Source organism: Mugil cephalus, chromosome 20, assembly GCF_022458985.1.
Source record: "Mugil cephalus isolate CIBA_MC_2020 chromosome 20, CIBA_Mcephalus_1.1, whole genome shotgun sequence".
In the NCBI taxonomy this organism is placed as follows: Eukaryota; Metazoa; Chordata; class Actinopteri; order Mugiliformes; family Mugilidae; genus Mugil; species Mugil cephalus.
The window spans coordinates 17,511,267-17,538,404 of NC_061789.1; the positions used below are offsets into that span (position 1 = coordinate 17,511,267).

At 41.2% G+C, this 27,138-nt stretch overlaps 1 protein-coding gene across 2 annotated transcripts in view; it reads left to right on the forward strand.

Moving 5' to 3' along the window:
* Positions 1-27,138, forward strand: part of stat5a (signal transducer and activator of transcription 5a) — a 41,310-nt gene that overhangs the window by 12,097 nt on the left and 2,075 nt on the right. Inside the window, exons 2-19 of one of the 2 annotated variants that reach the window (XM_047572086.1) lie at positions 12,399-12,455; positions 15,030-15,173; positions 15,603-15,759; positions 16,939-17,028; positions 17,940-18,114; positions 18,511-18,641; positions 18,806-18,957; positions 19,754-19,909; positions 21,669-21,848; positions 22,633-22,720; positions 23,284-23,406; positions 23,695-23,787; positions 24,507-24,713; positions 25,297-25,391; positions 25,710-25,852; positions 26,143-26,298; positions 26,436-26,487; positions 26,926-27,036. In XM_047572086.1, coding sequence (XP_047428042.1) covers positions 15,046-15,173; positions 15,603-15,759; positions 16,939-17,028; positions 17,940-18,114; positions 18,511-18,641; positions 18,806-18,957; positions 19,754-19,909; positions 21,669-21,848; positions 22,633-22,720; positions 23,284-23,406; positions 23,695-23,787; positions 24,507-24,713; positions 25,297-25,391; positions 25,710-25,852; positions 26,143-26,298; positions 26,436-26,487; positions 26,926-27,036 — 2,237 coding nt within the window. In that variant the 5' untranslated portion in view covers positions 12,399-12,455; positions 15,030-15,045. The remainder of the gene's footprint in view (positions 1-12,398; positions 12,456-15,029; positions 15,174-15,602; positions 15,760-16,938; positions 17,029-17,939; positions 18,115-18,510; positions 18,642-18,805; positions 18,958-19,753; positions 19,910-21,668; positions 21,849-22,632; positions 22,721-23,283; positions 23,407-23,694; positions 23,788-24,506; positions 24,714-25,296; positions 25,392-25,709; positions 25,853-26,142; positions 26,299-26,435; positions 26,488-26,925; positions 27,037-27,138) is intronic. The other variant, XM_047572085.1, reaches the window with a different exon arrangement.

The following is a 27,138-nucleotide window of genomic DNA, read 5'->3' on the forward strand; positions in this document are numbered from 1 at the left end:
CTGTTTAACGATAATCAAATATATCGCTGTCCTCGGATAAAATGCTTAGATTGATTGGTATAGTTTGACACTCACAAACTGGCATGAGCAAATTTGGGAGGTGTGCAGGTTAGTCAGCAACATTTGTTTGTTCCTCTCAAAAACAACTCTGTTGTCACCTGAAATTTAGACATTAGAAATAATTTGGCAGTTTTGAATTTTAACCAAAGTGAAGAAAGGTCCAGTGGTATTTTCATTTGTTTAAATTTGCATATAAATATCTATCTACAACTTATGTCTTACATTCTGTTTCTTGAAACGTTCATGTGTATATCTCATTATTATCACTGGAAATTGTTCACACAGAGCCAGTACTAACTGTTTGTAATATTGGGAATTTGATAAAATGAGTTCCGTGTGTGTGTTCAAAGCGGTAACTTGGCTCTGGCCTCTTTTCTGTAACCCCTGTTTGTAAGCCTGGAAAAACAACTAGTGTCAGGGGGCCTCTGTGGCAGGTCCCGAGTCTGAACAATTGTTTCGGGGCTAATGCTTAGCTTTGCTCCACTAGCTGAGGAAAATAATTTAAGTCCAATCAGAGACAGACAGTTGTGACTTAACACAACTCGCATTGCGAAGGATTTCTGTTTTGTTTTATGTAGATCAAATTAATATGAAGCTAAATTCATCAAAGGTACAAGCATTCCCCACACATAATGAACGTTTGCTGTTTGACTGTTGTGTAGAAAATAAGGATTTCCACTACTCTGGTAAAGAGGAACTGCGCTGACTTGCTGCACTAATATAGTTTAATAAAATAATATATAGACTGGCTGACCTCTGTTATTTTATACCCATGAGACATAATACATGCTGCAAACCACACTCCAATCACACTGTATGCTGTATGTGAAAATGACAGCAGTTGGCGTTAAAAACCATCACAGTGCCAAAGGCTTGTTTTAGCAGATTAGAACATGTGTTTGATTAAGAATTCAGGGGTGATGGGATGTTATGAAAATGACCCTAAATGCCTTCAGTTAACACACAGACGACTGAGCTTATTTATCAGGATCTGTTGAATGTTCTTTGTTTCCAATTCATTCCGTATGTGGGTTAAGCTAGGGCAACCAGACGTCCTCTTTTTCCCGGACATGTCCTCTTTTTGAGACCTAAAAATGTGTCCAACTTTGAAACAGTTTCAAACTTGTCTACTTTTTTCGAATTTGCGTTGCGCTTCTGTTTTTGTGTGTGTCCCCTGCTTTTTTTTTTGTTTTTTTTCCACAAACTCAAATCTGTTCACCCCAGTTAAGCTTCTGGCTTGGTGATTATTTTAGAAAGAGGTTTCTTTCTTAACACAGAGCACAAAGCCTTCTCTTCCCTGCACTGCATGTAGTCGTAGTTCTACAGACAGAAAAGCTTTTTTGGTGGTTATTTATTATACAGCAATGGATAACAAATTACAGCTGTGAAATGCCTACTTAGCTCGCTGAGCTCACAATCGAAGGACTTGAAATGGAATGAGCAGCAGATGAATCAGTGTTTGGACATAATTATATCATTTATCTCCGCTATTTTTATTTTTATTTTTTACTATAAAAACTGGACGGTAGAGCTGTTTTAAGTTTCAGAATTGAATATGAAGACTAGTGGCTGCTGTCGTTGTTGACTGCTCTGTGTGCCCTTAATTGCCCCCTGGGGACAAATGAAGTTTTTCTGAGTCTGACGTTTCCACCGAATACCTATTACACCTTGGCAGAACAAAACCTAAATTTGTAGGTTGGCTTAGCAAAGCTGAGGATGAATGTTGTTCTTCTTAAGAGCATCATGGCAGCTTGTGAAAAGCCAAGATGTGAACATTAATAGTCTAAGATTACGATTTTCTTACTCATTTTTGTTATTGTCTTCACCTTGTGAAACACATGAAACGATTAAAATGAGGGCTGCAACCACAAATATTTAGCTATTCATTAGAGAACCAAGTCAGGATGAGAATTTGCTGCTTTTGCGTATTTAAATCTTGAGGTGTGTGGTTTTTGATGATTTGCGAGGCGATTGTGAAAGGTTTAAATGGTGTGTGCGTGTGTGTGTGTTTTTTTTTTTTTTTTTTTTTTTTTTAAACAAGTTAGCTAACATTGCCCTGATGTCTCAATATAGCAGAGTGCTGCACAGTGACAAGTGGCTTCCTGGTTGCCCCCGCTGCTCCTCTCTCTCTGCTCAGTGGTTCTCTGGCTGCAGGATTCTGTTCCAAAACTGTCTCCTCTCCAACAAGTTGGCATTCCTGCTGCCCCTTACTTGCGGCTATGTCCACATTTAACACTCCCTCTGGGTCTGAGATTATGTAACGTCATCCACTGGCTCTCTGTAGTTTAAACCAACACACATTCATGCGCCCATACGGCGCACGTATACAGTATGCTGTATATGGACACATATGAAGAAATACTCAAAGAGACGTCACTATCATTAAAAAAGGCAAGGCAGAGATAGACAAATACAGAAGTGACTTTTAAAAATGTAAGTTAGTTCTATATTCTTCTATATTCTTTAAATTTCTTGCTCTGAAATGCTAGGTTCATGAACAGCTGGTTCATTGTGTGAAAAGTTAAGAGGTCCTGTATTTTTTTTTATCTTATTATATGCATGCTGTACATATTCATTCACCCAGATCACGTTACAAATTATTATATAAATGTAGAATTGTACAGCATTCATTTCAGGCTCCTAGGAGAGGCAACAGGAGAGTTTGGCTGGCATGCAGCTTGCAGCTATGGTTTAAGTCTACGACTCAAGCTGAGCTTCCAGTGTCATAATATGAATAAATACAAGAGCCACCAAATGTATTCCCCAAGCAAGCTACAAGACTTCTGCGTGTTGGTTTTCGTGCTTTATCAACTAAACGGACGCACAGCTGACTTTGGGAGATTCTCGCAAAAGCTCTTGTGTTCATGTGCTTCATTAGTCTGGAGGTCCGACCAACCTCCACACCCGCAAATGCTTTGTGGCCCGAAGCTGACCTGGGACCCCCTTGTTGTTATGGCAACTGCTTATGCTCCAGCAAAGATCTAGCGGCCTGATCAAATCATTCGGGGCAGGCTTTATGCGTTCATGGACAGAAGAGCGACAGTGAAGTAGTTGTTGTGGAATTGACTTTGTTTTCCGACGCAACACAACAGCACTGTTTGACTGTACCACTATCCAGTCATGTAGTGTGGTTCTACTATCTTCTGTATCGGCTGAAACGTGCCCCATAATGAAACCCTAATGGAAAGTTACCAGAATCATATTCTGATGAGGACTGAGTCTAGCTACGTTTGGCAAGGACCACATATTGTGTTCCTAAGTACTTTCTCTGTAGCAGTGGAGAAAGAAGTGATACAACAGCGTAGCCCAGCTGCTAGCACATGTCATCTGTTCTCTCTGCACCTACATCTGTTGTTTAATAGTAAACAAATGCACTCAAGCTGGTTGCTGTTTGTTGTGTTTACTGCACATTGATACCTTTGCAGGCACAGTCAAAGTCACGCGCTGTGGTGAATTTTTGTATTTAATAAACATGGATGGAACTGCACTGATGCAATTTGTTGAATTATGTCATTGATCACATGACAAAGTGCATTCCGAATTGTCCAGTTTCATATCTCTGCGCAATGTGTGTTTTAGCAGATCAGTACAGGAGCGCACTCATTTCACAAAATGAAGGTTGCAATTGCAGCAGATGTGTCAGTGTCACACTGCATGAACAGTATGTCAAAACTGCACGGTCTCCTTCTCACACGTATGTGTGAGAGGCAGTCCTTCCCCGCCGTGACTTCCTCCTTAGGCGCGTGTCCAGATGGTTGAAAGTGTGAGCCGGGGGAACGGCAGGGAACAGAACTTTGGCTGGACAAGTTCTGCGCGGAAGGTGTGCAGAGCAGTGGGTACAGAGGGCAGTTGACCGCAGTGAGATCATACTGTCCCGAGAACAGTGCAGCGTTTGAAATGGCAGGACACGCTCATTACCTCCCCGTGAAGTGCTGAATGTAACACCTCGCTTCGCACTTTTTAATGTGTTTCGTTATTTTTTGTTTCCTAATTTGGAATAATACTAACGATTCGGCCGTCCTTGTTTGTAGTACCATGTTGGTTTTGTAAACATATTAATGAGGACATTCTGAGTTTCGCTACACCGATTGGGTGCTTGATAAGAGGCACATGGTAAACTTAAATCACAATAGACTGAAAAGATATTGCAACTTGTCCTTTTACGTAGTCGGGTCAGCATCCATCAGGCCATGTCATGTATAGTGATGTCAGCCTTCAAGTGTCAAGAAAACAATACTCTGCACATCTGCTTCTCTGCAAAGACGGACAGAGGAACAAACAAATGCTAAAATATTTATTTGATGCGTACAACTTTTGCTGTTAGAATTATATCCCGGTTAGCAATGCAGCGGCCTGGTTGTCTGTGTACGGCAGGCCAATGGCACATGGCTTCATTTTCCAGACTTTATAGTGCTGTCCATCAGGGTGCTGTCACCTGCAGTATATTATGACTGCATGATTGATTCTGCTTCATACTGACCAGTGCTTCATCAGTCAATTTGCAGGCTGCTCTGTTTCTGTTTGATCGCACCTCAAGTCAGTAGCACAGAAATAACAGATTTCTCAGGAGTGCCGTCATCATCAGAGACGCCGAGTGCCGAAGCTACAGTAGGTCTACTGTAAATGAGACAGCTGGAAATCTTTATCTCCTTGGCAGTGCAACCGGAGCATCTTCACTTCCCTTATGTGTAAACTATGCTATATTCACCTCATGCTTGCATGGCGCTAAATTGCTGGGTTATCAGTCACCGTGCAAAACTGTGATGAACGTGACCAGATGACGGCACAACCATGGAAAAAAAATTAAAATGAAAAACATATTACAGCATCCACATACTGTAGAACCCAGTAGTAAATGGCCTGTTGACAGTGGACCTCTGTCAGGTCATTCTTCTTACAGTGGAAGGTAGTTTCACACCCATATTTAGTTTTCTTAGGCTTCAATCTTTCTAATGTTCTGGTGTTTGATGTGTCATGTTTCCTTTGATATGACTATTGCTGTTAATGTCTAAACCAAGTCAAGTGTGTTTTAAAATATTTATATATAGCTTAGACACGTGAAAGGTTTTTTCTTTCAGGCAACCTCTACAGTAAGAAGCCTTCTTAATTCTCAGCAGATGATCTTATGTGCACTTCACGTAGTCGGTCTGCATACAAAGATGAAGGAGGATATGAAAGCACTGATAGAAAACATTGTTGGCCTTCCATTTATTTAATACTTTTGCTCAATCTTTATATTCAGAGAGGATCTGCCTAAATTTTTCTAAAGTCTTTCTTTTAAAGTGTTGTAATTTTCAAGTGCAGCCAGAGAAGCTCTCTGTAGTATCTGGTCCCTCTAGAGAAGATGTGTTCATACTAGGAAGCATGCAGATGAAACATGCACTTCTCAGATTCTGAATTGCTTACAACATCCACTGCAAATAAACCTCCATTCATATAAAATGTAAGACAGCTACAGACTCAGATAATTGCTCTAAACTTGAGGCAGCAGCTCCTTTAAATCCCTGAGTCCAGAGCAAAATTGCACTTCCCGTTTCACAATTGCGAGCTGGCGTTGTCTACGAGGGATGCACAGTTTCTGACAGCTTCGCCCTGTCTGCACAGTGTTGACAATATCTACAGTATACTCCCCGTAGGGCGCTGATCAACTGTGCGAAAACTGTGTGATATATAATGCCTGTGGAGATTATCCTCTCCTTTTTATTTGTAGTGGCTCACCATCACAGACAGAAGATCCTCGGGCCTCCGCTGCAACACTGTGGGTAACTGGCTACCTGGGGGCACAATTTCACAATTAGATTTAGTGCGATAGTCTCAAGTCTCAATTGTGTCTGTGTGCTTTTGAGGTTCTGAGAGAACAATATACAAAGCGAAAAATTCAGCTTAGCGCCAGAGTGCTGTATTTGAACATTTGAAGAAATGATACCACTGTCGCTGGGAGCTCTTCGGTTAGTCTTCATTTATCCATGCCGGTGGCTTGGCCCACACGCCTTTTACGCACTTACCTCAAGCATTTCATTTCTGTTTTGAATGAAAACATACCCACTCTGAAGTTGTCTCACTTCCATGAATGTGGTCAATGGACTCACGCAGTTTCTTGTAATGTGTGCGTGTTGTAATTGACATCCGGTTCAAATTTTCGTTTTTGATTCAACCACGGTCTAGGTTACAGGTTTTATTTAACATCAGTCCTTAACCAGCTGAACTGGCATTATGTTAATTGCACATTTATAAACATCGCAAATTGATTTATTTGTATTCCGCACGTGTCAGTATCTGTCAAATAATAGTGTTGATCTGTTGTAGGAGGAAAATAATTAAATAATTAGTCAATCTCACTGTTGAGAGAATCAAGAGCAGGGTAATTAATACGACAGACACTGAAACCATATAACTTTCCTCTGTCAGCAGCTTCTGTCTGGCGCGTATTTTGACTAAATCCAAGTAGTTGTCAGCACAGCGTGAGCTTCAGTGTCTGTGACGGCTCAAAGAAGAGCTCGTCTTGCTGAGGTGAGTATGTGATGATGACAGCTATAGTCACATGGATAAATAATAAAACAAATGGCCTGGTAGGGAAAGGAATAGGTTGGTAAAGGCCTGGAGCGAATAGACGGTCAGCTCATAGTGTGACCTAACCAACAAGCACATTCCTTTTTTTGGTGTTAATGCTAGGTGCTAGGTGTTTAGTGCTAATCTTGTGAGGCATATTAAATTAAAGTTTTACCACTTTCAAATGTGAGGAAAACAGACGAGCCATGTGTCACCACCTGACAAGAAAGAATACACGTGCACTCGCACACAAGAGCATTATTGACCTAATGAGTGATCCTCCACATGTTGACAGCGTGATGGGATGTGGGTTGGAGCATAGCAACAGCACCTCAAGGCACGTTGGACAGCACAAAGACCTTCTTGTAGTCATCTGTCCCTTCTTTTGAGCTTCTGGCGCATTAGTTTGTCATGTGCTCCTCTGTGACAACAAGTCGTCCGTGTCTTCTGTAATTCTTTAAATTTATGTGTTCCGCATGAATCCCTAGTCACAGCTATTTGACTACAGTTAATTTTATGTTCGTTGCATGTTTGAAACATTCCTCTGGTATGTCGTCCTCCTTGTCAGTGCGTTTTACGTACCCCAGGCTGAGTTGCAGGTGAGTAAAGACTCATATCTTCATGTGTGGTCAGTTTGAGAGGCTGGGCTGATGTTTTGGCCAATTTCACTGAACTCGTCCAGCTGCAAAATTTGAAGTGAAGTAGAAATAGTTGTGAACATACAGTATTCCTTAACTCACTCAATTCTTCTGGAAGTTAACATGAATCTGTAATTCAGGTGCTCTTGGGATTATTCACAGCGGTGATTGTATTTTTGCCTTGTGTTTGCTCAAAAAGTTGATGAGTTGATGTACTTCGGTCTGCCTATAGTGTTTGCATTGAGCTCTGGCTCCGGCTGTTTGACAAATCCATTTATATATTTAGGTAAGCAGCCATCAGTATTGTTCTTTTCACATTCTTGCTGCTCTGAAGAATACCAGCACATTTCATACCGGCAAATTACACATTTAGGTGCTTTGTGTCAGTTTTTAAAAATATCCCCAAATGGGCCACAGTTGCTGTGGAAACAGATGCAATCCTGTGTGCTGGACACAAGACTGAAAGTAAGTTATGGGCTTAATTTTATCCGCTGCAGTGTTACTTGGTGATGTTATTTATACATGCTGGCTCAGGGAGGGTGTGATAATGCATGGCCTCTGTCGTGAAACAGCTGGACTGTGGGAAATTCAGAAGGAGGAGGATGGAGGAGCATGAATGCATACAGTATGTGACAGACAGTGGAGCCAGTTGTTTATTTTAGGGCTCTTTGATTTCGCTAGACAAATAAGGTATAATAGATGTTTCATTTGTTTGCCATCCTGTTGTTTATCCCTTCCCTGAAGGCTGGTATGTTTCAATCTTATTTTTTTGCATAGTTTTAAAAGTGAAAAATCTTTTTAGACTTGAGGGTTTACAGTTTATTTGGCTCAGCAACAAACCTGACAGAATTACAGCAGCATAAATAAGAGGGGCTGCAGTACAGAATTTGACAAAGGTGAAAAAATCACATCAGTGTGCATTATTGTTGAATATAATAGATGTTCTAAAGTGCAGATATGCCGTTTTTTTTTTTTTTTTCCAACCAATTTTACATTTTATTTATTATTTTTTAATCACTGCACAGTCTCACAGTCCCATTTTATTCTGACATTGAAACAACCCGTGAGGCCTTGGGGGGTGTGAGAAACTGCATCAGTTTGAAGGGCCTTGGTGTGCTTAGTAAATAGTGGTCAGCATGGTTAATCATACAAACACACTAGCCGGTCTATTAAAAACTACCTGCAGCATCACGTGACACGTTGTTTGTGTTTGCCCTTTCTGTGTTTGCATGGATGGTGGGCGTCACTTCAGTTTCCTATCAGGAAGTGCTTACGTTGATCAATGGTGGTTTCTCCTCAGAGGAAAGAGTGGGTGACGCAAGACCGTGTTTAATTACAACATCAGAGCCAGCCAAATGAACACAACATATTATGAGACCCCCGAACCCGTCTCAGCTGGGTGTCAAAACAAAAATATCTTCCCTTATGACATGATGACAGAGGACAGGAAAGATGACAAATCAGGGCCAATGCTTGAAAGATTGTAATGTTGTTCATGTTGCCTGAATGGCTCAGGTTGTGATCTAATCAACACTGACTCAGAAGTGAAGTTCTTAGGAACATGTCGGTCGGCCGAGGGAGATGTCCATTACTTAGATTGGTCTCTCTTCAGCAACAATTTAATTTATTTTTGTTGACTTCTCCTAATGTAAAGATTAGGAGTTGGAAACCTTTCCTTGATTGATTGATATTCAGTCTGCTCCAGAAATGTTTTTGGAAATCTGCTACAAAGAGTTATACCTGCAGGCTGACATGCATTGGAAGCGACATGTGTTAAAGGGTTTAAAGCCCCCCAGTAATCAGAGGAAGTGCAAATGAAGCAATCCTCATTTGTCTTTTTCCTCAGTTGGTCTGTACAGAGAACCTTGTATTGCTGGTTCAGGACAGGGATTTTGATATGTTTCTCAGGGTTGTGTAATGCTAGCTGGAACTTCTCCTTTCTCTAGCCATTCTTAGCTCATAAATATGCCACAGTTCTGCACGGTGGGTGAAAAAGAAAACCAGCGTAGTTGTTCCTTGCATCTGTGCCAATGCTTTTTGAAGGAGACTGATTTTACTTTGACTTATGGTCCAACTGGCTGGATCTGAAAACAGAAAAACACTGGAAGGCAAAATGGATTCATTAATTTAACTGACAATTCATCAGTTGAACAAAATGAGGGCCTCGTGTTACCATGGTGTTGAATTGGTTTAGCAGCACTGTTGTGTGCAGAGAGAAAATCAGAGGGTGAGAGAGAGAGAAAGAGGTAATCTACTGGCATTGTGGACTGCAATAAATTCAAAAGGGCCGACACAAAAACTATGTGAGTGTAAGAATGGCTTTAGAGATATAGGATGTTGTCAGTCTTTTGGAAAAGAATGGCAGAAGAGATAAAAGGCAACTGATGATCTTTGAAGGATGAGCCAAGATGAAAGTAGTTTTATGCGTGTGTGTGTTTCCATATGCTCGTAAATATAGGGACAGGACAAAATGGCAGGAACACATAAACTAAGTTCTGGAATGGCTTGCTGACACTTTTTGAACCAACTTTCATAAGTGCATCTGTGATTATGTTATTTTGCTTGTTTGTTTTCATAGACAATGTGAAGACGTTGGAGTGAGTCATCCAGCTGCGATAATAACCTCCTGTATAGATTCAGAATGCTTTTCCTCTTAATTAGCACCACTCCGTTTCCAGAAAATGGAGTCAACAGTGATTTATAGAAACCATTATGGGAAGAGAAACACATTAGTGAACAGTATTATGAGGCCTGCAAAGGGCATATGTAATAATTGCTCCAGTAAACTTTGCCAGTAAGCATGATTCTGCCATTTGGTCTCGTACTCTGTGCAGTGGTATTTGATTATTAATGTTGTTGTTTTAGGAGCTTTATGGTGTAAACTCTCATCTACACCGTGACGCATCAATCACTGTTCAAGAAAATCAGTGTGAGATTTGTGCAACAACTTGTGATTTTTCGTCTTCCATTTATTCCTTCACTAGGCAGGCTGGTATTTGTAGATGAGGCAGAGCATTTATTTGGACAGGTGAATAGATGCACAGTGTAAGCAGAGCATTCTGGACTGGGGAACTTTCCCTCTACGCAATGGTTGTTCTAGACACAACCTTTAAGTGAAAATGTTCATCTGTTGAACATTTGGCCTGTGTGCTTCAACTGGAACGGACTTTTGAGGTGGTGGAATAGTTAAGTAAGAAGAAGCTAAGAATTGAGCCAGAGAAGATAGCTCACATATTTGTCTGGGGATTTCTGCCAGCATGTGGCTATCGTATGTGCTGCCTCTTGATGGTTCGGCCGGGAATGAGAACTGTCTCAATCACGATGACCCCAACAGTCTCTGTTGATGTGTCTTGTAGAATGACAGGTGTAGCCTTCTGTCAGGCTGTACTTTAATTCAGACACATATCAAATCTGTCACTTTACCAATAACAAATCTTACCTGATTTTTTATTTTTTTTTGCAATCAATATCTGGCAAGTGAGTCAGACTCAAGCATTATATCTGTAGAGTCCTGTCGTTAAAACTCAGTTCCTCGACTTATGTATGTAATGATCTAAACTATTTGAATATTTATTTTTGTTATAATACAACAAAAGAAATATGAAACATTGATTTATTTCTGGCCCATATCCACTATTTATCTTATCTTAGTCTTCTGCTTTGTGCCCACCACACAGTCCCCAGCGTTTAGTTGATGCTATATAGACCCCTTTATGGAATACGTCACTGTGATATCACGCCGTTTATCGGAGTCAAAACAATGGGAGGCTTGAGACAAACACTGTCACTTTCAACTGTGAAAATGTCGCCTTGCTGTATTTTTTGGTGCCAAAACCAAAAAATTAAAAACACTAACTTGGAGGTTTTATCACATACCAACCACTGCCAGTCGTAGACATCTTTGGTTTGGCTTTGGCGATTAAAAGAAAGGATTGGAGTAAGACAATCAAGAACAACGCACACACTTGTTGTCATTAATATGTATCGCATCATCAGTTTCAGCCTGGATAACAATATGGGTTAGAATAAACTGTGACTGAAATGATGTTACATGAATCATTATTTGAGGGATTTTTGTTACGTTAGTGGTAATGCTAACCGCTAGCTAACGCTAGCTGTTTCATGGATGTCTAAACTGAAGTTGCATTTACTACTTTACCCTCCACAGTGGTTCCACATACTTCTGCTAATATCTTTCTTGGAGAGACTTCATAAGACGGACCTCTGTGTCATCCTTTGGTCAAATAGGGTCAGTGAATATAGTACCATTAGTCAGAGTGAACTTTTAATATAACGCTCACGGTCTCAGAGAGTGAGTGTATTAGTGTATTCTCTACGTTTTCCTCATCCATTCTTGCCAAAACAGTTCATTGAAATATGCTAACCAGCGTTTACAAGCTATAGTGTTTGAGATGTTTAACCTCCAGCTAAGCCCTGCCCCTCAAAAAATCACACCGTTTACAAACTCTTTACAAAGGGGTCTATATCCATCTATATACCTGCATTACCTATATACCACCTATATATATGTATTTTTGCAAAAGTTCCTTACATACACTGAAGCACCAAACCCTCTAATGTTTTGCTTTCTGGAGGCTGTTGTAGACTTTCATTTTTTTGGTTTTAAGATATGTGCATTTAGTGAGGACAGATGAATGCAATACAGAGCTATTTAACTGTCTTAATGTGGTAACACTCTTTGGCATACTGTACGCCGAGTAGTTCTGCACACCCAGTTGTAAACCTTCATTTTCACTTATTTTTTTATAATCAGTCTTGTTTGGAAAACCTCTTTTAATTCAGTTTGAATTAAACCAGATTCTCACATCTCTAACATCTTTGTGGATTTGGCCACAAATGTCTTTTTAATCGCAGCAGCTTAAATATCCAGAGCTTTGTCTGTCTGCTTGGGAAGAAACTGTCCTCTCTCTAAAAGTACAGCTAAATCATTATGTTGTTATTGTGTCTAAGATAACCACGGTAAAGATAAATCTCTTCAGTGGACTCTGTCTTCCACCCTCCTGTCAGCCTCTCATGCTTTTTGGTAATGCTTCGGTCCTTATGAAAAAAAAAAGATAGTTTCCTCAGAATCACCCTAGGTTGACTCACTTCCTCCTTTAGTCTCTCTCTCTCTCTCTCTGTCTGTCTCAGGTTTGTGGTGCTCCTTTTTTGAGTTTCCTGCTGTTACATGCTAGCACTGAACTGAAGGTAAGTTTAAGTTTTGTTTAAGTCATAGTCGAGGTTAGTGATAGAATGAGTAACATGCTACAGCGTTTCTAAACTAAAAGAGACTGATCTCGTAGGTTTCTCTTTACTGTATATCTCAGATTTATCCTTGGGCATAGATGCTGCACAGGTGTCATAGTGAAAGTTAAACTGCTGGGGAGCATCTAAGTTTCCTTTTGGGTTCAGACTTAAGTTGTAAGTGGTAGACAAGCAGCTGGAGCTCCCACCTTCAAGAGCTGTTGAGGAGACAGGCAAAAGACAGTTTGTGTTTTAGCAGCACAACAAATACAATATTTAGCTTTAGCTCCCAGCAGGTTCTGTGTGGGCTTTTTTTTTTTTTTTTTTGCATATCTGTGTAATACAGGATGCTGCAGAAACAAAGTCATACACCCACAATGAGTGTCACAGAGGGAGGAGGTAGAAAAGGTTTGTGCTCTTCCTGTTCACTTCATCCTCCAATCAGCTGATAGCTGAGCGCTGATGCTCGCTGCTGATTCTTTCACAGATCAGTTGTACAGATTACTAATTTGAAAAGCTCTTAATTGTCTTTTGAAAAGATTTGTGTGAGTACACATCGTAAGGCTTTCTGTCTCAAATGCAATCTCAAAAAAAAAAATCAACAAAAAAAAAAACAAATCTTCACATTTTATAAGTACAGCGCTGATAATAGAGCGCGTCATATGAGAGGTTTCATTTTGCAGGTTGCAAAATATCAGCAGCTACAAACATATTAACTGATCTGATAAAACTGCGCCTAACAAAAAGAACCAACTTTGTGTTTGTTTTGTTTTAGTTGTGTGCTGTAGCAGGGGAAACAGATAATATATTAAAACATTACAAATTCCTGATTTAAAGCCAGGAAGAAATTATATCCCAATACTTCACAAACAGATACATAAAATTAAACAAAATAATGTATTTTTTCTTCTTTTCTCCTTAACATAATATGAATCAGATTCTTTGTACCTTTTATCCAAAAATGGCTGGATAAAAGTTTTTTAAAAATTCCCTTAAAAGTCCCTTAAAATCAGCCTCACCTGCCAAGTGGTGTGATTTATTTGCTAAAGCCACCCCCTCAGGATTTATGAATCAAGGGTTTTTCTCCATGTAAAGGTGAGACGCTGAAGGAGCATTTGCATCAGCTGACAGGATTAGTGTCTACAGATGCATAGAAGTGGAATTATCTCGCTGAGCTCATTTGTCATAGCTCGGCATGCATGTATAGTAGGTTGACATGCGCTAACTTGGGCCTGGCTTTGAGGGATGATTTGTGACGTGACCTTGGCATACTCTACTGGTAATCATATTGGAAGACGTTTTTCATCAGATTGATTTATTATTATAGATTTATTACACATTTGAGTCATTGCTCATTAGGCGGATGAATAATGGATGTGTAAGTCGTGGGACAACCTGCAATATGAGGCAGGGATGTGGCTTCCTGCTTTGGATGCACTGCCAGTGGCCAAGTGCACAGTTTCAAATTCTTCACAGTATAATTATTGGCTACCTTATGTTCTTGGAGAAGCAAATGGTAAAAAAAAAAAAAAAAATCCTTCTCCAACAACCCCAGCATGGAAAATTTCTGGTGAGTCTTGTGGATATTATAAACTAGATGCACGATTAAGGAAGTGGGCTGGAGAGAAATGAAAAGAGAAACAGAAATGTAAGACCGAGAAGGAGTCATACAGGGGATGACCTTCCCTTTCTGCATTATTGTTCTCTCTGTGTGGAGATGTTATGTCTAGGTCTGTTTGTGTCATTACACCGAAACACACGGACGCACACACTGATGCGCACACTGTCAAACAGAACCACCGACACCACAAGCACCTACAAATACACACATGCACATACGCAAACACTCACGCACTTAAGCCACAAACTTCCCGCGTACTCATATCTCTCAGTCTTTTACTGACAGTGACTGTGCCACTTTTGAGAAGCGTGAGTGGGTGTGTTGACTGGAAACAAGTAGCAATGGCCCAACACAAAGCCTCTCAACCGTGACTCTCAGTGTGGAGCTGTTGGCTCCACAGAAGAGCTTCTACGAGTCTAATAGACATGAGAGACTCGGCCTTCATGACTTGAGGGCTGCAGCGTTAGAGGGAATACAGAAACATCTGTCAACTGTACATTTATTTAGTTTCACAAATTCCCCACCGTGTACGATTATTATGGCAGGTCAGGGAATTTGGTTCTGTTCCTTATTAATTAAGATTAGCTCCTTTTTCCAAGTATAACTTTTCACAACCTTCATAAACAAACTTATTTTTAAGATCCTCAGCTATACATTGACCCTTCACTGAAAAATAATCACACTCAGATATACACCATGTCTTCTCCAGAAAGATCTTCTAAGTCTTGGTCAAACTTCTTTCAGCTATCGTTGTTCAGGGGAGGAGTGAACTGTTAACTGAAAGTGAAACTTTCAAAATGGCTTGATGTGATGCAACCTTAAATGATCTCTTTTTCTTATCTCTTAACATCCTGTTATTTACTCTTCTCATTATCTGTGTCCCCTGCTGTCTAATCGATAACCAACTTCTGTCTCAGATTTAGGGTGTTGAAGATGGCAGTGTGGATCCAGGCCCAGCAGCTTCAGGGAGATGCTCTGCACCAGATGCAGTCGCTGTACGGTCAGCACTTCCCCATAGAGGTGCGACATTATCTGTCCCAGTGGATAGAGAGTCAGCTCTGGTGAGTCTCTTTACAGCACAATTGGAATGAATGAAGTGTCGCCAACTTTCAGTTGGCAGTGATACTGAGGAAATTGAGATGGTGTCTGGATGGAGATGGAGGTGGAGGATATTCATTCACTTAATGAACAACACAAGAATAAACCAAGCTATAATAATGTCTCTGTGACTGATTTATTTATGAATACCTAAATAATGAAACTTTGGTTCCTGTGTAATGCCAGCATGTGTCTCTGAACAAATGCTGTCATTCTGTATGTTTGTTCATGAGAACACATGTAGACATTTGCCCATTTTAGCCTGTCTCAGTCCATCTGTGGTTAGTTCTTTGAACATCTTAAGTTTATTCATCCAGTTGAGTGTGATATGCATGGCTCTACATTTCTTGTATGTGTCCTGCATTCAGGCATTTGTGTATGTGTGTTCTTAGGGATGCCATAGACCTGGAGAACCCACAAGAGGAGTTCAAGGCCAAACGTCTGCTGGACAACCTGATACAGGAGCTGCAGAACAAGGCTGAACACCAGGTCGGAGAAGATGGCTTCCTACTTAAAATCAAATTGGGACACTACGCCAGCCAGCTTAAGGTGAGTTTTATTTATTTATTTATTGTATTTTATTTATTTTAGAACAGTATTGTATCCCTAGGAATATGCTAGCCTGAAAACCAGAACAACATCCCCATCCACATATAATGGAAAGTTGCTTTGCGACCACTCAGTTGAGAATTGATTACTCTCCTGTAAAGATCTGCTGGACCAGTTCCAGGTTACCAGAGTTATGTTCTAACAGTACTGGTGCTAACTTATCTCCCAGTGAAACAGAAGCCTAAACAAGGCCGAAATTGTCCTTGCTTGCAGTAGGAGAGATGAATAGGGGTGAGTAGGGCCTATGGCAGTATGTAGATGCAATATGTATCAACTGTGGCTGTCAGTTATTTCTCAAATATATCAAGAAATGAGTCTTGTGGGTTTTGGCAAAAAAATGTCTTTGGGGACTTGTCCATGAAGAGCCTACTGTTCAAGCAATACAATAAATCGAAGACAACCGAAGAGTAATATCCATAAAGTCAGATTTGCAGTTGTTTTCAGCAAAACATTGGAACAGTTCACAGGGGGATCATAAGCAAGTGTTTTGGAAGGTACAACTGTTTGGCTAAAACGCCTCACTTGCTGTAGTTCTTAGAAAGAGCACACAGTGCACAAAACATTTAAGAACAGGTTGTGTCCACTACAAGGAAAACAAGAGGACAGCCAAAGTGACGGCCGTGGTAGCCAGCCAACACCGCTATTTATGATTGGACTCTCTGCTCACAGATCTGTTCCTCTGTTTGTTTTCTACCCTCCCTGAAACCAGGAAGAGAAACATCGGGAATGGGGCTGGCTGTGTAGCATAATTTCCTTCCAATAATGCAGAAGAGCACTTATCTTTTCTCATAATGTGTGATATGTCCTCAGCATGATGAAACAAATAAAAAAATTTAAATGAAAGTGAAGCAGCTTTTTGTTACACAACTCATTAGCAGAAAACATATCACTGTAACACACAAAAAGCTGTACTGTGTGTATTCCAACGAGCCGTGTCTCTAACATGTGCCATGTTGGGTATGATTAAACTAATGGCTCTCAGTGTGTCTGCAGCGTTGGCTTCAGGACTTAGCAAGCTTCTTTGGCGCAGCTAAATTGGTGAACCCGGGGTGCAGCAGCCGCTCCTGTCGTCAGTGGCTAACAGGCCTTAACACAGCTCATGTGCTCCTTATCTTTCAGAGCACGTATGACCGGTGTCCTCTGGAGTTGGTCCGATGTATCAAACACATCCTTTACACAGAGCAGAGGCTCGTCAGAGAGGCTACAAATGTAAGTAGGACGCATGTCTGCAAATTGTATGTGCGAGCACTCACCTGGGTGAACACCTGTGGTTTCTCCATCCATTGTTCATTTCATAGCCTGCACTGAGCCTGAAAGCACACACAGCAGCTTTAACTACATAATGGTGGCTGATTCAGAGATTTGGCATTCGGGTAACTACTCTCTGATTGTCCGCAGAATCCCTCGCATTTTATAAATGTGATATCAACACACATTTCCAAACACCCGCACCTCCTCAATCGTACTTTAAAATTGCCTGGTGGTTAAAGCAATCTTTTGGTATCACTCCTCTGTAACCAGTGTAGAGGGAAGTTGAAAATGAAATATTTCACTGTTTATAACATGCACCCAGTTATAAAACCATAAACCAGCAGTGCGTAAAACTCTGACTCACAGCAACCCCTGTGGTAAATTGATTTTCAGTCACAACATGCCCTTTCTATTTAGTGGAATGCATATATGAACTGATTGAATTTCACCCTGTTTAGTCTGAAACTTTAGGCTCACATTCAGACCTTTAAGTGACTGTTCAGTTTGCCTGTGCAAATCCACTGCTTCCATCTTAATTTGCAGTGTTACCTCAGTATGTGCTTGTGGTCACTGGTGATTTTATAGTCAAAACGCTCAGCTGCCACATGCATGCAGGGGTAAATCCATCATGTCCAGATTGGTTTCATTTCTCTCCTCCATCCCCCGAGGATATCCTTAGTATCTCAGCTTTCGGCTCAGTAGTGGCCAGCCATTTCTCTTAACAGCCATCATAAACAATCCATTGACAGACAATATGAAGGTCATGCATCATTCAGTGAAAAAAACAGCCTTACCTATTACTACTCCCTAACCCACTGCTATCTTCACCTCTCTGTGCCTGTCTCTCAAACACACTTTGTTACTGATAGTCTAGCTCTCCTGTGGGTGGCATGATGGACAGCATGTCTCAGAAATACCAACAAATCAACCAAGCTTTTGAGGAGCTCCGCTTGCTAACCCAGGACACTGAGAATGACCTGCGCAAGCTCCAGCACAACCAGGAGTACTTCATTATCCAGTATCAGGAGAGCCTCCGCATTCAAGGTTAGACCAGAATAGTTGCATCAGGGATTAATGTTTAATATGAAGTCTGGGAAATGAGTGGATGCAATTTTGAAACTATTGACCCTTTACCCAAAAAATTAAGTGACAGAAAACAGTCATGAATTGTTTAGGCTTTCAACATTGTTATCGTAAGGAAGTCATTCCACATACACTTGACAGCTATTAGGTTGAGTCCTGTAGATCGCAGAACAGTAAAGGAAAAACAGCAACTGGAGCTTCCATAATGTAGCAACTTTTTCACTTACAGTATGCTGTGTAATACAGACCTCACTGTCTAGCTCCTTTAGTGTCTGTGCTACACTGGATGTACACAGACTGAAATATAGAGATTTATTTTCTTCCCTGTTTTTCTAACTATTCCCCACCCCTCCTCAGCTCAGCTGACCAGCTTGGCCACGCTGCCCCCTGCAGATCGTCAGCTCCGGGAGCCGGCACTTCTCAGCAAGAGAGCCACTGTGGAGGCATGGTTGACTAGAGAGGCCAACACACTACAGAAATATAGACTGGTGAGGCAGATGTTGCAAAAACCCACTTTATTTTCTTCATATACAGTATTAAAACGATATGAACTCTGTTAGCTGTGCAGTGTATGTGCCAGTGCATGATTGCCAGTGAGCCACTCATACACATACAAAAGAACTGAAACGTTGTCCTGTCCGTCCGTGTGAAGGACCTGGCAGAGAAGCATCAGAAAACACTGCAGCTGTTGAGGAAGCAGCAGACCATTATTCTGGATGATGAGCTGATCCAGTGGAAGAGACGGCAACAGCTGGCAGGCAACGGGGGCCCGCCGGAGGGAGGTCTGGACATCCTTCAGTCCTGGTGAGTTCTTTTCCACCTCCCACCAAGATCACAGTTACTAAACTCCCTCCTAAAACAAAAGGTCACAGGTTTACAAGCTAGCAACCGACTACCACTGTGTTTATATCCTCCGTTTATTGGCTCGTTTAAGTGGAGCATTGACTGACATAGGCTGACAGACACCAGGGTTTGGGTTTTGGTTTCCGACCCAGCGCCTAACTTAGTACCGGTTCTTTGTTTTTCCACCAAATTCTCCATGAGCTGTTCCGCGCAGAAATCTGGAACGTGGATGTGTCCGGGCAACATGCGACCTCCGCCTCGTACTCAGCCATAGGACTGTCCATAAAGAGGCTAGTAAAGACAAGAGCACCTCTTGCATTGTTAAAATGAGGTCCTCCATGTTCTTTCTTGTCCTTCTGAGCGAGCGTCTGACTCACCCACAACTGTCACATGATCGCATTTTACGCGAATGCAATGACATGGGTCTGGCGAGGCTCCGCTTGACTCTTGGCCCACGGAAAACCAAGCCGGTTCTTTGGAGGCGCCAGGTCGGAACCAAGTGCTTAATTGGCTGTAGCACCAGCACCGAACTAGCACCAGGTTATTTTTGGTGGAGAAGGGGCGTCTGTCTGACCCCTTATTTTCAGACTGAATGCTCTCTGGGCCTATTTTGATGCAAAGAATTCTCACCTATCTAATCAGAACAGTGTTGTTGTTCAGCATTAAGTACAGCTTGCTGCAGTGTAGATGCAAGCAATGTTCAAACGCAGTGCCTCTGTTCACCACTACTTGTGTGTTCTTGTTTATGTGTGTGCAGGTGTGAGAAGCTGGCAGAAACTATTTGGCAAAATAGGCAGCAGATTCGGAGGGCAGAGCACCTCAGACAACAGCTGCCCATCCCTGGACCTATTGAGGAGCTCCTCAACGAACTCAACAGTACTATCACAGATATCATCTCAGCATTGGTCACCAGGTCCGTGTGTTAAGTTCCCTCTGACTTCCTTAAGCTAAATCGTGATTTGATTTAATTAATTCAGATTAATATAGTATCTCTGTAAGCCCTAGCATCTGTGAAAGTGGGTGGATACGTTCATTACATTGAGGAATTGCCACTCCTGTAAAGTCCTGTAAAGTAAAATATAATAGAAAAATACTTAATTCATACCCTGGGGGAAAATTTGAGTGTCTAGTAGCATGTAGACAAACATACACAGACATCAATTTAACATAACAAGAGCAAAGATAAAGACATACACAAGCTTACTTTGCTTTTGTGGTCAACAAACTGAGCGATACCATCTCTTTCTGAAACTGAATTACTCAGGAATCCCAATGTTTCCACCTAATGATTCAATCCACATGAGGAAAACATTTTTGGGTTCTCTTGTTTAACCGTGCGAGTGATAAGGAGCACAGTGTGAGTGATAAGGAGCATCTGCCTAAGACAGAGCATTTCCTTTAGTGTAATCCCTGCAAGAGTTTATTTAGACCCTATAGTCCCTAGGATTTCCCGGTTGACTTGGCAATACGATTTGTTACCATACTAACACCAAGTGAAGTTTAATACTATACTGAAAGCTGTTTTGCGACTTATTCCTTGAGTGAGATTATATTTAGGATTTAGGTATGTTTTGTAAAGTGTAAAGATTTGTCCATGGTTTGGATATTTATGTTTACATTTAACACATTACAGCAACAAGCTGGCGTTCAAACCCCAATACCAAATTATCCCTCATGTGGAGGAGGAAAACATATGTCATGACTGACTGTAAATGTACCCTTAAGGCTTAAGCAAAGGATGTAAGCTGAATGAGTGTAAAGCGATCAGCAGACACAAAGAGCATGCACTGTACGAGGGCTTAAAAGAAAACAAGGACACTTGTAACTTGTTTCAGTCCATTACTTGTGGCCCCAAAGGGACATCTGCCAGGGTCCTTTAGCTCTTCTGCATGTCTGATCTAGAAGTGTTCTGATGTTTAGCGGCACTGTCCTCTCCCACTTTTCTGAAAGGGAGTCTCTGCGGGGGCACACAACACACTGAGACCCGACAGTAATGCACAGCTATCACGCAGAGTACAAATGTAGGAAAGGTTTCCTCAACGACATCTCATCTATATTAACCTCAAGCCCCGGGAGGTTTTACACTGGAAAGGGGAGAGTGTTGTCTTCTGTAGTTTAACTACACACCAGAGGGCTCGAAGGCTCATAACAACGGTTTGTGTGCATCCGAGCTCACTCTGAGCCTGGAGGATTAATCATTATGCTGTGCCCACTGTTATCTCAGTTTATGTTAATGTGGAAGTCAGAAAAAAAAACTAGACAGAAAAGCAGACCAACAATTCAGAAGAAATTAATTGTTAACTCTACTGGTTTACTGAACAGGAGTTACTAACGTGACCTTCCATTAGTTTGCACAGTTACAATTAAGGTCATTTCAATAGCAGACATAAAATTGACTTCATAATGTGTATTAATAATTTCTGCCTTAACCAGCTGGATTGTCCTATTTGACATGCATTGACATTTTTATATAGGGTTGCTTCTTTAATTTGTTGTGTGATCATTGCATAATTGCTGGTTGATGTTATGGTACAATGTCATTGTGAAAATGCAGTTGTGCGTAAGCTAGGTTTTCAATTAGCAAATTGCTGCTACGTCATGTCTAGCGAGGCACCTAATCTACAGGGCCTTGTTCACCTTAACTAAAACTCCAACCTCTTTTGTCCCCACAGCACCTTCATCATCGAGAAACAGCCTCCACAGGTGCTGAAAACCCAAACCAAGTTTGCTGCCACAGTGCGCCTTCTAGTGGGTGGGAAGTTAAATGTGCACATGAACCCTCCCCAGGTCAAAGCCACCATCATTAGTGAACAGCAAGCCAAAGCACTGCTGAAAAATGAGAACACAAGGAAGTAAGTAAAGCGCACCATTTATGCCTGTGTGGTTTTTAAAAACATACAAAACAGAATCAGGACATTTTGGATTTTATGCTGCTCTAGTTTTTCCATTGTAGTTTTTCTTTTTTAGAAAAAAAAAATGAAGACAGAAAATATAGAAGTGTTTTCTCATAGAACTTTTCTCATCTTTTTGTAAAAAAAAAAAAAAAAAACTATTCTAGTATCTCCACTTCCTTCAGAGGGTACACTGCAATAAGCTCCCATTGTGCCATTAAGTTAAGGTGTTATAGTTTACTACAGGGACTTCTGGATCCCTTGTTGAACTCCGACCTAGTGTGTTTCCAGACCTCACCACAGAGACATGGCTGGAACTTAAACAGTGCCTCAGAGGAATCTATGGTGTGGGTACAGAATCCACATTTAGCCTGTTCCACAACCTCATTCCACATTCCTCCTGACTCATAGAAACCTTCCAAGACTCTAGGTCAGCCAGGAAGCTAGTGGGAAAATTGGTGAGCAATTTAATAGCTCAGCCGTCATCTGCAGTGTATCATCTAAACCGCTTGTCCACAGACATCTGTTTGGTGTTTCTCCTGTAGACACGATGGAGATAGTATTAATTAAAACGTGAGCAAACATTATTCCTGCACCCTGAATGCATTTTCCTCACTTAGCTGCTGCTGTGTGAACAAGCATCGCTTATTATAACGTATGTTGGGGAGAGAATGTGAATCACTTGAGTGCGTTACACTGGACCACAAAACTAACCGATACATCGTCGATCGTCTCTCTTCTTCAGCGACAGCAGTGGTGAAATTCTCAACAATAACTGTGTGATGGAGTACCACCAGACTACAGGAACCCTCAGTGCCCACTTCAGGAACATGGTGAGTGGGTTTTTGTTGCATAGATGAGTAGATTATTATTATTATTTTTTGCAACATTATGGAGAAAATAAAGGAAAATTACTATCATTACCTTGATTCTGCACAAAGCGCGCAAGGTATTATGCTTGATAATGAAGCACTGACAGATTTGCCCTGCCCTCAAATTGTCCAGTTTGTGTCAGGAAATAGTGTCCAGTCACTTATTATTACACAAATAATAATGAGTTAAATAGGTTGTCGGCCATGGGTCTACACTAGAGAGCTGCAAACCCAGGAATGCCAAGTTAGGTATTTCATTACTGGAGTGTTTTTTTAGTAGTATTGGATATTGAATATATGAAACTGTGATTTCTAGAATGAAATTACAGTTGAAAAAACAACTCCTTCGTACTATCCATAGACTCTGTCTATTGAACCCGCAGAGCCTGGATTATTCATAATCATGTGTCAGCCATGATGTCTGACTCTTCCGTGAATTATGCAGGGATATACTGTGTGTATGATTTGTCCAATAAGAGCTCAGAATGTGCCATGCATTCTCACACATGTCATCTTTCATGCAGTCTTTAAAGAGGATCAAGCGATCGGACAGACGAGGAGCAGAATCTGTTACAGAAGAGAAGTTCACCATTCTGTTCGAGTCCCAGTTTAGCGTTGGAAGCAATGAGCTTGTCTTTCAAGTAAAGGTGAGCACATGTGGGGAGACAAGGTTTGTGTGGCGCAGAGATACTATCCATTATTGCGATAGTAGGAATATATATTCTCAGAAAGTCTTACACGTCTATCTTCAAAGTAAAATGTTTCGTGATATACTCTATATACACGATATGAACCATCTGAACCTTCTTTGTTTCTAGTCGTTATTTATCTATATCCTAGACAAGAAGTAAAGCGTCTCTGTGATTAAATCTATAGAGACAAAAACAACGTCCTATCTTTCCAGCACTAATGGCCTTTCTTCTTTCCCCGAACAGACGCTGTCACTTCCTGTAGTGGTGATCGTTCATGGTAGCCAAGACAATAATGCCACAGCAACTGTGCTGTGGGACAATGCTTTTGCAGAGCCAGTAAGTAAATGCTTTCGTGCGTGCATGCGTGTGCGTGCGTTTGTGTGTGCCTGTGTGTTCAGAATTGCTCTAGATGGCTGAACTTTTGAAATAGCCTTTGTGTTTAATGTTGCATAAACATCTGTCATATAAATCTATGAACCGCTGCAGTTACGGGCATGAAATATTCCTTCATTCCAAATTCATTTTCAGCTTAGTGATCACTTTGTCACCGCGAAGGCATGAACAAATCGTCGTTCATATACCATGGCCCAGAATTGATGTGATGGGTTGACATGTTCGAATGGTGCTGGTTCACCAAAAACATTTTTTTGAATGAATTAAGAAATATATTTAATACACTACGCAGTTTAATTGGTTCATAAGAAAAGTACATTAATGTGTTTGAATACGGTGTATTCAGTATGAATATGGAAGCTTGAATTATATGTTTTTTTAAGATTAAATGTGTTTTAATTCATGCTGCTTGTTGCCATTTTTATTTCTATTTCTACCTTATTTGTCTTATTTTATTTATCTTATTTAGTCACTGTTTACTAGTGTCTATACTTTAGTTACTTAGTATCTACATATTATAGTTACTATGGGTTTCGTTCCATCTCATGCTTCTGTATGGTTGAAAATGACAAATAAAAATCCTTGAATCATGTCTGCACATTTTATTTATGATGACGATGATTTATCAAGGAAATCCTCTGCTGTCCCCTTCATGTTTACAGGGTCGGGTGCCTTTCCTCGTTCCAGATAAGGTGCTTTGGCCCCAGCTTTGCGATGCCATCAACATGAAGTACAAGGCAGAGGTGCAGAGTAATCGGGGCCTGTCTGAGGAGAACCTGGTCTTCCTGGCTCAAAAGGCCTTTAGCAGCTCCAGCAACAACCCTGACGACTACCGGAGCATGACTATGACATGGTCACAGTTTAACAGGGTCAGCCGAGTTTCTCTCTTATCTCAGTGAATACAAAAATACATATTTCATGAAGATAATTCTGTTCATCTCTTATCATCACTAAGAGATGATTTTCTCCCTCGCTGCATTTTTAACAGGCCTTAGGCTAGTCTCAACCACATGCATACATATATCACATATTTCTTGCTCCATTTGCAGCGTCTAAGCACCCTTATTGTGGGGTTGACTTTAGCGAGAGCGACTCATTGGTAGCCAGGTCTTCATCTTAATGGGCCTGTTTGTCCACACAGTAAAAGGCCTCATTTTCTCTCTCCAAGCAGCCAGTGAAGGCGCAAAAAAAAATAAAAAAATGCACTCACATCCACCACAAACCATCAGCCTTATTAGATTACAGGAGCATAAAGTTTCGCCCACTTCAACACTTCACCCAGATACACAACATGTACACACGTGTTAACACGAAATGCAACTGGAATGACGATAAATGGGTTTAGGAAATACTTCTCATACTTGAGTGGATGAACTTGAGGGAATCTAAAAACACTATAAAAGATGGACACATCTGCTTGAATGAATCCTGTCGTGTGATAATCCTCTACAGGAAAGCTTGCCGGGGAGGAACTTTACATTTTGGCAGTGGTTTGATGGTGTGATGGAACTCACAAAAAAGCATCTCAAGCCCCACTGGAATGACGGGTAAGAAAACTACAGAGGTTTTATTTGTCACTGTCAATTTCAAACTGAAAATGTGGCTGAGCAGAAAAATGAAAGCAGCACCTCTCTCTCTCTCTCTCTCTCTCTCTCTCTCTTTTTTTTTAATATTTGACAGCTGGGCTGCATGCTCTGTTAATGTAAATGTTTTCCTGTCCCCATTTTGTCCATCATGACAACTCAACCGGTGGTTTTCTTTCATGATTTTCCATGGCAACCTGCTATTTTCACTATGCCAGGGCTTAAATGAAGAGCAGTGGAAGAGAGGGAAAGACTTTCTCTGAATCTCTCATCTCTTTGCAGAGCCATCTTGGGCTTTGTGAACAAGCAGCAGGCTCAGGACATGCTGATGTCCAAACCCAACGGTACCTTCCTTCTGCGCTTTAGCGACTCTGAGATTGGAGGAATTACAATTGCCTGGGTGGCAGAAAATCCTAATAAAGCAGGTATAGTGTGTAAACCAATACATCTGAGTCCGTTCTGTCTTTGAAATATGATGAGATAATGTTTTCAGTTAAAACAAATCTAGAAATACAGTGTGTCTAACCATTATGATGCTACTCATGATGCTATTCATGACTACTCACATGTGACTCAAACAAACTGTTATTGCATTTAAAGCTCGATCGATGTCAGCACTTTGAAATGTCAACACATGAAGGGATGGCTGAGTTTCTGATACTGAAATGAAAAAGATTATTGTTGATTAAGTGGCATGGGTGCTGTGTTTCTCCAGGAGAGAGAATGGTTTGGAACCTCATGCCCTACACAACCAAAGACTTCTCCATTCGCTCTCTGGCTGACCGCATCAGCGACCTTAATCACCTGCTGTTCCTTTACCCCGACAGACCCAAGGATGAGGTTTTCTCCAAATATTACACCCCACCACTTTGTAAGAAACCTTTTATATGGACAGGTTATGTCCGAATCTGAATATCACCACTGAACAAATGTGTTTACATCATACTGATACCTTGACTGTTGTTTGGTCACTGCTCGCAGTTATTCGCTATTCTGCTTGTTTTGTAGCTAAAGCAGTGGACGGTTACGTGAAACCACAGATCAAACAAGTGGTACCTGAGTAAGTATCCGTCCTCCTTTCCTTTCCTCCTGTTTTTTTCCCCCCTCTTTTTCTGCCTTCTCTGCCGTCCGCCCGTCCGTCTTTCTCTCTGAAGCAACATTTAGAGTTAATCACAAAATACTAGGCCCTGAATTCAGATCAGCTATTAGTTAGCTTCTACAGTTGGAGGAGGCCAATTAAGGATGGACAAGGTTCCTGCGCGAGCTTGTCTTCTACTCATCATTAGAGTTAGTCTTGTTAGTTAGCAAGCCACGGACCCTACCTATTTCCATGGCTGGTTCACCCGGAGTAGAGAAAATGACCGTAATGATGCAGTAAGGGTTGGAAAACACGCTGAGGGTAGTTGCTTAGGCAACTGCTGAGCATAGGCTCACAGGTTTTTTTTTTCTTTGTTTCATGTGTGTGTATTTCTGTGTGTGTGTGTGTGCATTGGTACAGGTTTGCTACAGCTAATCCAGACCCAGCAAGTGGGAACCCAACCTATATGGATCAAGGAGCCTCTCCTGCACCTGTCAGTCACCCTCACGCCTACGGCATATACCCACCTATGTGAGTCAATCATATGAGCTCTGTGTGAGTGTGTGTGGTCATTGCATGTGCGTGTGTGTAAACAGTGTATTCTTGCTCCTGCTGATTTGTGGGTGATGTTCC